Here is a 14,825-nt window from a genome sequence, read left to right as displayed (position 1 = left end):
CTCGTCTCTTGAAGCTGTGAAAACAGCACGACACTTCAGATGAATTTGGTTGTCTCATGGCATCAGTCAGAATATGCCTTCACTCGTGTGTGGACTTAGAGTCGTCCTCTTACTCCTCTGGTACAGCTTCTCCTGGTTTCTCTTAAAGTCATCCTGACCAACTTTTTTGTTAAAGTGTCTCCTCTGATCATTTTTCCCTCTCAGATGTGGACAGCTGCCTGTGCTGTTTCCTTACTTTAGCTGCTTTCACAAGTCTACCCTTGTTTGCCCTGAAGCCCCTGCTGTCCTTGTTGTCTTTCAACAAATTTGAAAAATAAACAACTTAAGAAATCCTAACTTCAGTGAAATCAAGAAAAACATTCATTTTATTTGCATCCAAGCTGGCCGGGCATTGTCAGGCTGCTCTCAACATTGGCTGCTTTATTATCATCCCTATCTTTTTTCAAAAAACATCGGTTACAGAAAATAATGAATTTCCCATTCTTGTCTGATTTATGGAATCAAGTTTTATGTCTTCTGTCATTTTATATCCATGGCATGTGAGAGGCATGGAAGAATATACAGTTATTATTTCATAAATAGGAGCTAAAATCAGTCTTGATAATGGGAAGATGGCAGGCACTGATTCAATCTAAAAATAATCTTTTTATTTCCCACAGAGACAAAATTCCCAAAGAAACCAGTAATTTATATTGTGTCATATCATACCGTATTGTAACGTAACGTAATGTAACAAGATGGACTGGTGTTTGCAGGTGTAGCTATTTGTTGTTTTAGCAAGTGCTTCTCCTTATTATCAAAGAACAGCAGATAAGTGCTGGTGTCTAGTCGTCAGGGAAAATCCTGAGTCAGGCCAGTCGGAGACCAAGACAAGACTAAGACATTCAAAACGTCACTTGAGACTGTTCTCGAGTACTACAACACTACCGTATCGTACTGAACCTTACTGTGATATACCATGCAGTATTGTACCATAAATTATCTTATCATAGGGTAGCATGGGTTCCTTATCGTAGCATACTATTTTATCATATTGTAGCAAAACATAACCTAAGGTATGGTTTCATATTGTACCATATAGCATCAATCATATCATGTTGTTTAGGGTTGGGGTTTTGTCGTGTGTTAGCTAGTTTCTTCTGGTGATGTCATGTTTTGCACTGATGACTTTATATAGATCAGAACTGGAATTTCAGGGTGCAAATTACAGATATTTTTGTGAAAATAAGGCTGTAAATGTTAGCAATTGTAAAGTTTAGACACTTCAAACTTCTTCACTGCAGTTGTGAAGTGTCTGTGCTTTGATTCTTCCCACCTCTGCCCCTCCTCTGCCATTTCCTCCTCTCTCTGTCTCCCTCCATCGACGTCTGAGAGAGAGAGATGCAGAAATAAAAGGAGAGAAAGTCGTTGATGAATTGCCCGTTGCCATGTGGCTCCATCAAATCCAGCCTTCTAGATGTCAGGAGCTAATTTGTCTTAATCCGTCCCTCTGCAGCATCGCTTCAATATGGATGCCAGCCGGAGAAGAATTGGCCTCCTCGGCTGTAATCTGTGCTGCTTGAGGAGCAGCTGGCTCGTTATGCTGACCAGATATCAGAGGAGAGGAGCGGTGTTCACTGAGGCAGGAGGGCAGAGGAGGGGAAGAGAGAGAAGCCGTGTTGCAGCTAGCAGAGCTTGTTAGCTGCAACACCTCTGTCAGGAAAGTAAGCTAATTCAGGATGATCCCAGACCGAGGTGGGGGAGAGAAAGTGACCTGATAGTGATGGGTAAACCTGTGCTCGCTCTGCCCCAAGTTTGTTTGCTCTATATTTGCATTTGTGTGAGCACATCCGTCCGTAGCTTCGGCTGAAGGTCGTCGCCCAGACAGGCGTGATGAAGCGGCACGGGCCACACTCGTTAGCTCTCCAGAACATCATCCTTCATCACGGGAGCTGTCAGGCTGATGGCCGCCGCAGTGAAATGGGCATCGCGCACTCCAACGAGGTTAAATGTGCATCATGATGGATGGTGATGCACGCGACTCCTCTCTGGCCATGTTTGCCTGTGTATGTGTGTGGCGTTGCAGCGATTTCGGCCTTTTACTGTAGTCCATTAGTCAGCCAATGAAGGCTGACCACCCGGACTTTGTGAGGCGTAGCCGGGGGGAAATGTTGAAGAGCAAAAAATGGAGTGACATTCGAGGGAAAACACTGTCAAAAGACAAAAAGCCTTGAAACAGAGATGGCTGATTCCACTGTCCTGCTGTGTGAAATTTCCCTTTATCCTGCAGAATCATGCTTCTAGAACATTTCTGCCTTTGGACCGTTCTCGTTTTGAATAAAGCTGAAGCGAAGTCCTGCAGCTCCTTGATTTCAGCCTCAGCCGATGCTTTTCATGAGTTCAGGTCAGGCTTCAGTGGTGACGGATGGCGGGGAAACTTCACAGCTTCGATCGACAAACAGGCGTCTCATCCAGCAGCCGCTTGCTTTTCCTCGCCTCGCAGCCGTGCACACGTGTAACCGATCTTCATAAGCACGGCGCTCCGATCTGTCACGCGCTATTGTCGCACCAGTTTGCCTCAATGGGATTTTTTTCATTATCCAATCAGGCCAGGAGGCAGCAAGTGACAGGTATAGAAGTGGGTTTGGCTGGAGTTATGTGTCATCTGGATTCATTCCAGCAGTAATGAGAATGTAAGCAACATGAAGAGATTGAAAGAGGAGAGAGGCTTAATGAATACAGCTGCAGGAGGAAGCAAACAAATGCTGAGGAGCCAAAGTCATCTCATAACATAGAAGAACAACTTTTCTTATCTAACAGGATTGCATCATGCACCATTTCACATTTATTGGCGTTCTGCGGTTGGATTCCTGCTCAGAGTGTAGTCTGGTTCTCAGGTAGCTTTAATGTTTGATGCAAACATAAAGATGTAGACAAGACTGACAGACTTTCTGAGGTTTTACAGAAGAGAAAAGTCTATCAATGTTTGGCGTCTGCAGCAGGGAAAGAGTAATGTACATATGCATTAACAACAGAATCAGAAAAGCTGAGTTTATCTTCACTGGTCGATTATATCCCTGCAGATGCTCTGATACTGAATAAAACAGTAGGTAGAGATGAATGAGGGCAGAGCAGTACAATTGAAAGAGTGTAATTATTAAATAAGAGGCATTTTCAGACGTGAGCATACAATTTAGACAAGTATGGTTTCTAATTTTTGGTGTCATATTTTGTCTCATAATATCAAATTTTGTCTAATTTTTTTATAAACTCATAATTTCAATTAATCCAATATTTTTATCTTTAAGACTCATATATTGAATTTTATCTCATAGTGTGTCCTTTTAGACTCATAAAATTGAAATTTATCTTAAATTTTCTGCTTTTAAAACTTGTGATTTTTGAATTTTATTTCATATTTTGTCCTTTAAGACTCATGATTTCAAATTTTATCTCATTTTTTTTGTCTTTAAAATGCATAATTTCAAATTTTATCGAATATATTACCCTTTTAGACTAAATACTTTGAATTTGTCTCATTTTTTGTCCTTTTTAAACTCTTAATTTCAAATTGTATCTAATATTTTGTCCTTTTAGACTCATAATATTGAACTTTTTCTCATTTTTATCTCATATTGTGTCCTTTTAAAACTTTTGATTTCAAATTGTATTTCTTATTTTGTCCATTAAGAGTCATGATTTAAAATTGTATCTCTTTTTTTTCCTTTAAATGCATAATTTTAAATGTTATCTAATATATTGTCCTTTAGACTCATTATTTTGAATTTTGTTTCATATTTTGTCCTTTTAAACTCATAATATGAATTTTTTTATCGCTTTCTTTCCTTTTTAAACTTATAATTTCACACTTTATGTCATATTTTGTCCTTTTGAACTCTTGATTTTAAATTTTATTTCATATTTTGGTCCTTTAAGACTCATGATATAAAATTTTTTCTCATATTGTCTCCTTTAAAACACATTGGAGTACAGTGGTGGCAGCATCATGCTGTGGGGATGCATCATGCTGTGGGTGGATGCTTCTCGGCAGCCAACCATGGAAGGCTCATAAAATTTTCAATTTTATCAAATATATTGTCCTTTTAGACTCATGACTTCAAAATTTATCTCATATTTTGTCCTTTTTAGACTTGTGATTGTGAATTTTATTTCATATTTTGTCCTTTAAAGGTCATGATTTCAATTTTTTCTCATTATTTTGTCTTTAAAATGCATAATTCCAACTTTTTTCTACTATATTGTCCTTTTAGACTTATGATTTCGAATTTTATCATTTATTTTGTTTTTTTTACACATGATTTCAAATTTTATCACATATTTTATCCTTTTAAGACTCAAGATTTCAAATTTTATCTCATATTTTGTCCTTTTAAACTCATAATTTTAAATTTTGTCTCATATGTTGTCCTTTTTAGACTATTTATTTCAAATTATATCTCATGTTTTGTCCTTTAAAATGTAATTGTGGCATTCTAACCACTGTGGAGTACAGTGGTGGCGGCATCATGCTGTGGGGATGCTTCTCAGCAGCCGAGCATGATGCTCATAGAGGGTAAAATAAATGCAGCATTTCTTAGTAGAAAACTGTTTTCACTTTGACAGTAAAGAGGTTTTTGTAATTTGTTTTTGTCACATAGTTAAATTATATTGATCATGATTTATAAAATCAATAAAAGGGTAAACATCGGGCGGGGGGGGGGATACTTTCATAGGCACTGTAAGTTCATTCTGTGCAGAAGACTTCAGGCCTCTTTTGACTCTAAATCTGGCTTTTTATGGGGAAAGACTCACTCAGGATGGCAGAGACTTTTAAGGTTGTTCACACTGGTTTCAATTTTCTCCCTTGAGCTGCAATTTGGTTGAAATCAAAGGGAGTAGTGCACTTAAAGCCCTCTGAGATTTGACTGATGGAAGGCATTTAGACTTTGGTAGGGAGCGAGGTAAACAGCCACAATCAGAGGAGAATTTGGGATAAAAAATCCATATATATGCCTTTTTTCATTCTGCATTCTTCCTGTACTTTTTACGGTTAGTTGTTTTCTTAGTTTCTCTTCGTCAGGTTATTAAATCCCTCTCGTTTCTCCTCTCTAGCCGAGCTGATGTACACGGTGGAGCTGGCCGGAGGTTTGGGCGCCATCCTGCTGCTGCTCATCTGTCTGGTGACTCTCTACAAGTGCTACAGGATCGAGCTCATGCTCTTCTACAGGAACCACTTTGGCAGCGAGGATTTAGATGGAGGTAAGATGAGATAAGGTGTCAGGACATAATTTACTTTCCACCGTCACATAATAATCTCCCATAAGCTGTGATTCTGCAGTGTTTGCTGTGTATTGGAGGATTTCTAAAGCATCTTCCACTGCTGTGAAAGCATCCTTTCTTTCCTCCCAAGGATTCAAATCCCAAAGCGGAGCAGTATCAGTGCTGCTCTGCATGCATATTTATTTTTACTCAGAAAACACCTGCGCTATTTTTCATATCTTAAAGTCGCATGTGGCACTATTTTTATGTAAATATGCACCTGTTTTATCATTGGAAGCTACACAGAAAAGGGGCTGCCATCCGTCCTACCTCTGAAATTCTGTTGTCAATTTTCAGGGAGTCTTCTCAAAGACCGGAAGAGATAAATAATATGCAAAATATTCTGTAAACTGTCTCCTAATCAGCAGCAAACGACTCACCAATCTTTGATGTGGCTCCTCGTATTTGCATCCTAGTAAAATACTAATGACAACCCCGCCTTGCAGAAATGTTCACGCTGGGTGCCGTTTCCTGACATCACAATGCATGACTTGTGGGTAATAAAGTTCAGGCCTTCAAACGGCTCTGTCTCGCTGCGTTTCAGAGCCCCCAACAGGCAAAAGTTTCCAAGTTTAGTTTTAAAAGAAAAGTGCAGCCTTGATCACATAAACAGTGAGGAGACAGAAGCTGCTGGTGACATGCTTTGTGTTGCAGGGTTTCTTTTTATTCCAGTGAAGAGACAGAGAAAACACAAGTAGACAAGTATGAATGTATTCTAGTTAGCACGCTGTGTTTGCTGTTAAGTATGTCTCACAGTACATTACAATGAAATCATAAGCAGTATACATATTTTATCCTTTTGCTGCAGTGGTAATTTTGGTCCAAACACTGCCCAGATGGTGCAATTTAGTCTTTGTCAGAAGGAGAAGTTATTGCACCACTGTTGCTAATCACAAACACACTCTTTTTGTATTAAGTGCTTAAAGGGTGGCTTTGCAAATCCACTGCACTCACATCTCTGGCTCTGACAAAAGGCAGCTAGCATAGTGGCAGGAAGAGCCAACTAGCAACAACCGCTCATAGGAGGTATTTATCAAAAGTGGATGCATTAGCCATATGAGAGGCCAATCAGCACGGCTCCCAGCAGGGGTGCCAGCACAGTTGCTAGGCGTTACAGTGTTGCAGATGGTGAACCCTGTAGTTTAGATCATTTTAAGAAAACCTGAAGTCAATGTCAGGGTATGTGTGTGCTACAGCGCTGTGAAAAAATAGCCCCTTTCTTGATTTGTTATGTTTTTTGGAAGGGATTCCATGTTGTCTTTGATATTGACCAGTGTTAGTGTCTCTGGAAGGCCCTGGACAATTGCCCGGGTTGCCTACCCTGTTGCAAAGCCCCTGAAAACAGAGTCAACATCTATCAGTCTGGAAAGGCTTATAAAGCCATTTCTGAGGCTTTGGGACTCCAGCAACCTCAGTGAGAGCCGTTACTCACAAATGGAGAAAACTTCGAACAGAAGTGAACCTTCCCAGGGGTGGTCGCTCTACCAAAATGACTCTAAGAGCACACTGAGGACTCATCCAGGAGCTCCCAAAAGAACCCAGAACATTTTAAAGGGATGTTTTTGTCTTTTTGAAGTTGGGTTGTATGACGCACTTAGCGCTCATAGTTGCATTAGCCTTATAGTGATTTCAGTGCCTCGCACTTTGTGAAAATAATTGCTCCCCACTTTGTTAAATCATGAATTAACTGTGGTTAACCACATTTTTTGGAAAGCTGAGTTCAAGTTCTCTATCCACATCCAGACCTGATTAATGCCAGACCTGTTGAATCCAGAAATCCCTTAAATACACTAAGTAACTTTAAAAACGTACATTGTAAAATTTGCTAGAATTGTCATGAGATGTACTCAGATGCTTCAAACAACTTCTCAGACACACAATATACCTTTGTTCTGCATGACTGATTGTGCCTTTTCTCAACCACAGACCAATTCATGAGAGTTGTACTCACAAGTGTATAAAATGGGTAGGTGAGTGAAATATTGGGATGGGATAAATTGTTGACTAAAAACGTGTAGGCGCATACAGCTCTTCAGGAGCAATGGCAGGCGATCCCACAGAGACAGATTAATGGCCTCATAACATCTATGCCTCGGAGAGTGGCCGATTTGGTGCAAGCAAGTGGAGGTCATACCAGATATTGAAATTTGGACTTGTAAGAATAGGTGGTACTGTCAACTTTTAATTGCGTGATTGAATAAACTGTTTCCTTGATTCCTGATTTTTGTGTGTATGTCTCCCACAAGATGTGTGCAATAAGAACAATAACTATAATTGGAAATATAGTTCATGGATTACAAGTAATATATTCATGAATTTCAATGTGCATTTTTAAAGTTACTTAGTGTAGACCCTGTCTGCTGAAGTGGAGTAGGCTAGACGATCTCCAATACATCATGGCACCATCTAGAGAAATTCAAGAACAGATAAGAACAACGTCATTGACATCTCAGTCTGGAAAGGCGTACAAAGCCACTTCTAAGGCTTTGGGACTCAAGCAAAGCATTGTGAGAGCCATTATCCACAAATGGAGAAAATTCGGAGTTGTGGTGAACCTTCCTGGGATTGGCCAGTTCACCAAGATAACTCCAAAAACACTTGGATGACTCATCCAGGAGGTCCCAAAGGAACCCAGAACATCTTAAAGGGATATTTTGGTCTTTTTGAAGTCAGATAGTATGAGGTTTGGCAATATTAGTTGCATTAGCCTCCTGTGATTCCAGTGCCTACCTTTATATGAATAATAATTTAACTGTGATTAACCACATTTTTTTGGAACACTGAGTTCAATTTCACTAGCCACACCTGATTACTGCCAGACCTGTTGAATCCAGAAATCCCTTAGAGCCTGTCTGACAAAATGGAGTTGGCTAAACGATCCCCAACACATCACAGTGCCATCTAAAGAAATCCAAGAACTGATGACAAACAAAGTCACTGGCATCTATCAGTCTGGAAAGGGTTACAAATCCATTTCTGAGTCTTTGGGATTCAAGTGAAGCACATTTAGAGCCATTATCCACCAATGGAGAAAACTTCAAACAGAAGTGAACCTTCCCAGGAGTGGCCGGCCTGCCAAAATGACTCCAAGAGCACACTGACAACTCATCCAGGAGGTCCCAAAAGAACCCAGAACATATTAAAGGGATATTTTGGTCTTTTTTGAAGTTGGGTTGTATGACACACTTAGTGATAGCAGTTGTATTAGCCTCCAGTGATGTCAGTGTTTCTTCTTGCTAGGCTATATAGCGTAGCAGATGGGAAAATTTTCTCCACATAATATAGCAAGTTTAACCTGAAAAGGCCAAAAAAAACAATGATGGCTCCATTGTACGCTTTTTTGAAAATTTATCAAGGGTTATATTTTTCACCCAGAAAACCTCTGTGTTTTGCGCTATTTTGCAAAGTGAGCTACCAGCTATTGGCTACATGCTCTTCAGCTGCAGTGCATCTGATCAGCTGTTTGGGTCTGTAGGCTTCAGCAGAGTGAACAACAGGTAACTGAGCTTAGCCCTTTAAAACCTGAGTTTCTGGACTCTTTTCTTATTTTAACCATAAAAGGCCCAGAAAATGTCCTGTGAGTACGTGCTTTTGCCCATTTTTCCACAATACTTAGAACTTTTGATATATGGCAGTTATTTACATTTTACTGCATGTTGGGACTTCTGGTTTGTAGATGAGACTGTTAAAAAACAGAGAAAACCCTTATAATTATACCTCGACGACAGAAAAATAATTAACATGGATAAAACACAATTTACTGCATGTTAAGAGTGTTTTAACAGTTTAAAATGAAAAAACACAAGAAACGGGGGAACTTTATGCTGGAATCTTAGTGAGAAAAGGGGAAATTAAAGTAATAACCACATGCTGGCTGTGAAGCACAGTTTTTCAGCTTTCAGAAACTGTTTGAATTTTTCCAATAACACAATCAGTCATGCAATTATGGTCATGCAAAGTGTGCTTCAACAGCGCGTTGTCGGCGACACGCTAGGATTTAAAGGGTTAAAGTATTTATTTTAGCTCATTTTTCCACTTGAACAGCTGACACGTTTTCATAAAGTAAACATACTGTGCAGAATGTACCTTGTATTAAATCAGAAATTACAAAAATAACGCAACACTCTTAGATCTTACTCGGGTGAAAAAATTTATTCAGCTCTTCTGGTCAGGGTCGTTTTCAGATAGTTGAAGATCAGTAAAACAGTGGTGTTTAGTAAGGCAAGGAACTCTGGATGGGGAGTGATGCAGGCTGCAGACTATCCTCGATCAAAAATGTCCTGAAGAAGCATTGATAAATCCCATTCATGACAACACTTGTGGGCACAAGAGGTAACAAAGACTGCATTAAAAATACTTTTTACTGATTATAGTAAATGAAGTGAAAACATCATATTTGCAACAGTATTTTGGTTACTTGGACATATTGCTGCACAAATTGGGAAGAACTTAAATCTCAGTGGTGCAACTGAAGTGAAAAGAACACTCTCACCATACATTTTACCATTTCATTGCAAAAGGGATCTACAGTTTTACTTGTTGATGAAGCTCTGCTCTAAAGATGCTCCCTGGGTTGGTTTCAAGCCATGCCATCTTTGGCCATGGCTTTAAACCCCCATATGGATAGATACATTTATGATTATCCATACTAAATAGAATAAAGCTATAAACTATAAAGGAGGTAGCTGGGGTGGAGGAGGTGAAGGTTTGCCAGCAGCAGCAGCGTGGTGCATCAGCATTAATGTAAGCAGGGGTTAGTGAGAAGTGTTTGAATACACCACTGTGATTGGCTGTGGGAGCTGGATGGTGAATATTGGGATGACCACCGTGTCCTGCATAAACTAACACTTGGAGTCACTGGTAGGTACTTAATGCCATACTTAACTTGCTTATGAGTATTAGTGTGACTTTTTCCTACTATTACTGAATGTCAGTACTCACAGTATCACTCCCTCTCATGTAACATTGCTTAATTATCTTCTGGAAAATCTGGACTACTCTTCATAGTGAGCATTCAGTAACAATCATGAAGAGAATACTATTCGATTAGAAAATGGATCGCTCCACTTTTGACTCTTGGGCAAATCAAAACAGCGTCCTTGTGCCGGATGAAACATGAACCCTGAGGCCTCATCAGTAGTAAAAGAAAACTCCCTGATTGGGCCTGGTGGATGAGTCTCGGCTTGAGAATGCATCAAACCGAGACAAGGAGCAAGTTTTAATTTGATTCCCCAGTAATGAGACTCTGAAGTCGCAGAGCGGCAGTGAATTCTGGGGGAATGAGATTAGTTCAGAGAGACAGCGAGAGTTATGAGTGCTAAAAGGTAGAGTAGTCTGTGATGGCTGCTGCATCACACATTTCAATAAAAACCATCAGCTCTGGCTGCGCCGGGCTTCCGGCCCTGGAAAAGCAGAGCTTTGCCTTAATAGATGGCCCGGAGGCAAAAAAGGGTGATGAAAAAAAAACGTGGGGCCTTGAACTTAATGCCAAACAGCAATTGTCTCCTTTAATTGTGCCACCCAGGTGAGTGCTTGAAGACAGAAACAGATTTTCAATTTGTTCTCCAGTAAAAGGGGATCAGGTTCAATAAGACACAGCACGCTGCCTCCGGAGCTCTCGAGAGACCCCGATACTTTCCTCCACGCCGCGGTCGATTAGATGACTTCACTGCCGCCTCCTCATTCACAGGCACCTGCACCTCGCCAGTCATCTCTGCAGTGACAGTGTGCATAGCAAGGATAAAGCAGGCTGATAAACACTGGTTAACAGAGATCCCATCTCTGCTCTAACAGCTGAGCTGCATGGAGGATCCAGACATTCTTAGTTTTAGACTTTCTCCCTCCAACATAAATCTCCTTCTGCTGCCATACTGCGACCACTCCAACAGCTAATTGAACGCTTGCCTCCCTCCTCTGCCAGATGTAAAACTGTAAGCTTTATGTAACAATAGGAGGGGCTGTCAGCTATTTGTCAGTGCCGCAATTTAGTTAAAGACCACTCAGTTGTCACATTGTGTGGGTGTCAGTGGAATCAATAACCGTCTTCATGATGACAACAGCCCAGTGAGCTTTTCACAGAGGCGGGAGCTCATCAGCGCTCTGCCATAAATACCGATGTCATTGTTGTCATCGCAGCGTGGAAATATGAGACTCCGTCTGCGTTCAGGGTGGTTTAACGATACTCATAGTTTACGCCATGTGCAAACAAAGCAAGTGTAATGCATCCTGGTTCATTTGCATACTTGGAAACAGGAGGTAAACGTCAAGAGGAACCTCATTTTATGATCAGAAGGTCAGAAGTTTGTTGTTTTTCCAATGATCTAGTCAGAAATAATACACAAGGGAAATGGAGTTTATGGTTGCATAAATCAACTTAGGTAAACATGATGACACTTTTGTTTTTATAACATGTGCAATGGGTATTTTTTGATTATTAATGATGATCTTTAAGTTTTATGGTCTTTTATAAAGTATTAAAGTCAATTTCTACTCAGATTTCCATTAAAGTTGTGGCTGTTCAATCCCAGGCTTCAAATCCAAATCATGAGAAGCTGACAGACAAAGAAGTAATGAAAGAGAAGACGATCGAACATTAAAAATCAAAAGAATATTAATGGTCAAACAAACAAAACACTGAAGGAGTCACTGAATGTGTCACAAGTAACTGAAGTATAAAGACACCTGTGTCACTGAATGTGTCACAAGTAACTGAAGTATAAAGACACCTGTGTCTGGAAGGTCCATTCGTGGGTTAATCAGTATTCCTGGATGCCATTACACCATGAAGTCAAAACAACACTCTAGGCAACTCAGAGAAAAGCTTATTGAAAAGGGCTGAACCCAAAAGTCTTGCTCAGTGCATTAAAGACTCTGTTATACTTTAACAACAGCTAACTAAAAGAGATGCATCATCCCCAATACAATAATTGTAAGACAGTGGCAAAAAAATTAGCAGAGATGGGGTGCAGTGGCAAAAAGAAGTCGCAAAAAGTAATAAAATTGGCATAAGCAGGCAGAATATGGGTAAAATGTGGCAAAAAAACCCTGAAAAAATAGCAAATAATGGATTTGAAAATGGCAAAAGGCAGCTAAAATAGGCAAAAAGTGGTTTAAATGGGCTAAAAGGGGCATAAAGGGGCAAAACATTTGGCAAGGATGGGGAAAGATGGCAAAAAATGGGCAAAAAGTAGCAAAAAATGGGTTAAAAGTGGTGAAAACTGGCAAAAATGGTATATATTGTCCTCAAGGATATAAATTGGCAAAAAAAAAAAAAAAAAAAAAGGCAAAACGTGGCTTAAATGGGCAATAGGAATTAAACTGGCTTAAAAAATGCAATAAAGTGGCAAAAACAGGTCAAAAGGGGCAAAATTTGGCAAAAAGTGACAGAGTGATAAAATGGGTAAAAATAAATATCAATGGGTGAAAATAATGGTTACAACATTGCAAAAGGAACTAAAATAGGCAAAATTTACGAAAGGATATTGCAGAAATGGGCAAAAAGTTGCAAATATTCACGATGAACTGCAAAAATGGGGGAAAGTGGCAAAAAGCATGGGAAAAATAGCAGTAAGTGTAAAAATGGGCAAAATGGGTAATACAATAGCAAAAGGCAGCTAAAATAGACAAAAAGTTCCAAAAGAACAATGCAAAAATGGGCAAAAAGTGGAAACAAAATAGGTGAACAATAGAAATAAGTGTAAACATGGGGGAAATGGTGAAAAAAAAGGCATAAGGCACCAAAGATGTTAAAGAAAGTTGCAGAAAGATGTTGCAGAAATGGGCAAAAATAATGGTAAAGATGGGGTAAGGGGGCAAAAGGAAGTTGTAAAAATGGGCAAAAAATGGCAAAAAATAGGTTAAAAAGTAGCAATAAGTTGAAAAAAATGGGTACAAGATTGTAAAAGGTGGCTTAAATAGGCAAAAAGTTGTAAAAGGATGTTGTTGAAATGGGCATTAAGCTACAAAAAATGCAAATATAGGAAAAAAAAAGTGGTGAAGAAAATGGGCAAAAACTGCAAACATGGGTTAAAATTGGCAGAACAAAACTTGGCAATAATTGACAGAAAAAAGTCCTGTAAGGGTTAAAACGTGGCATGAATAAACGATTCCAACATCAGAACCCAGTAATAGCTTGAAACACTCTTCAGCTCCAACAGGAGGCAACTGTTAGCCAGGATGCTAGCACCAATGCTACTGATACAACATACATGCATTGATATCGATGATAAATCACGCCTGGGGAGGACCCAAGTGGGCAGAATGATTGAAATTTGGCCTGTGGCTCCCTTCCTGCATGTCATCACCCACTCTCCCGTTTCTGGCTCTATTACTGTCCAATCTCTTAGAAAAAAGGCTTAAAAAACATTTAAAATTATGTATTTAAAAGAGAAATCATCACTTGGGTCTCATGTCAAACATATGGTGTATGTGCAAAGTTCTTAATAGTTGGATTATCACATTTAAACAAAGCAAAACTTTATTTCAGTCCACTTGTACTGATTATTTATGAGATGTAGACATGGAGCTTCAGTGTAAAGATCATTTATTGATTATTAAAGGAGCACAGAGTGTCACACTGTAAGCCAGTAATGCACCAAGGACCAAGCCTCATTCTTCAACAAAATTCAATCAGTGCGTCTTAAAGACTGCCTGCTTTGAACCGCCCGATGCAAAGCTGTATCTTCTGGCAAAATTAAATTATGGAAAACAAAACGGTATGTTTAAAAAAAATCCCTGTCTCTGTTTCTCATTAGCAGTCTGCTCCGTGTGCTTTTGCAGCGTTAAGTGTGTGTATTACGTTCCAATCTAGTCTCCATTAAATGTAATGGAGCTCAGAGATGTCCCAGAAATTACGCCTCCGACTCTCTTGGCGCTCTCCAGCGAGGGTTCAGGAGTTCACAGTCTAACTGTGGGCTCTCTATGCACATACATACATTACCCACCTTCCCTCTGAATGCGGCGAGCACGCTCCCTGTGCAGTTGGCGTGTGGGCTGGAGGAGGGCTGGATGCTTTTTCAGAGGTATTTTGCGCCCTCAGATACACCTCAGCGCTCTCCTGTAAGGAGTGACTCCTCAAGGAGGGTCATCCCGCCTTCCAAGTTCAGCCTGTACCTCTCTCTCTTCTTCACTACAGACAAGTGAGTCAGCCTCGCTGTAATAGCCCTTAATCTGCCTACACAGCCTTCATTTACTGCAGAAAAACAGAGAGGGAGATTTATGCCACTGTGAAGGAGAATATCTGCCTCGCTGTTCCTTACTCTTAGTGATTATGAAGTTACATTTCAATTATTCCTAGATGTCCTTGATGTAGAAGGCATAGCAGGATAATAAACAAGTGAGATGTCATGTAGGAAGGGGAAACACTCGCCAGATCTCAAGCTAGCACACTTGGAAGTGAGTGGATCTTGTTGACAGTGTTACAGAGCTGACAGAGAAGGCAGCAGGGTATTAACACCTTCAAAAATGGGATCCCAAAATCCCCTTCCATGCACCCATCTGCCCTGCTTCTTTCCTCGATGCGACTCATC

General features: G+C 40.0%; 1 protein-coding gene across 5 annotated transcripts in view; it reads left to right on the top strand.

The window, feature by feature from the left end:
• The window catches only part of LOC121506478 (interleukin-1 receptor accessory protein-like 1), a 555,282-nt gene that overhangs the window by 520,631 nt on the left and 19,826 nt on the right, over positions 1–14,825 (top strand). For all 5 annotated transcript variants that reach the window (XM_041782309.1, XM_041782312.1, XM_041782308.1 and 2 more), the window contains one exon: positions 5,092–5,238. In XM_041782309.1, the coding sequence (XP_041638243.1) occupies positions 5,092–5,238 (147 nt within the window). The remainder of the gene's footprint in view (positions 1–5,091; positions 5,239–14,825) is intronic.

The sequence above is a fragment of the Cheilinus undulatus genome, linkage group 24, assembly GCF_018320785.1.
Source record: "Cheilinus undulatus linkage group 24, ASM1832078v1, whole genome shotgun sequence".
NCBI classification, from domain to species: domain Eukaryota; kingdom Metazoa; phylum Chordata; class Actinopteri; order Labriformes; family Labridae; genus Cheilinus; species Cheilinus undulatus.
The sequence above is the reverse complement of the archived record's forward strand: the minus strand, read 5'-3'. Positions and strand labels throughout refer to the sequence as shown.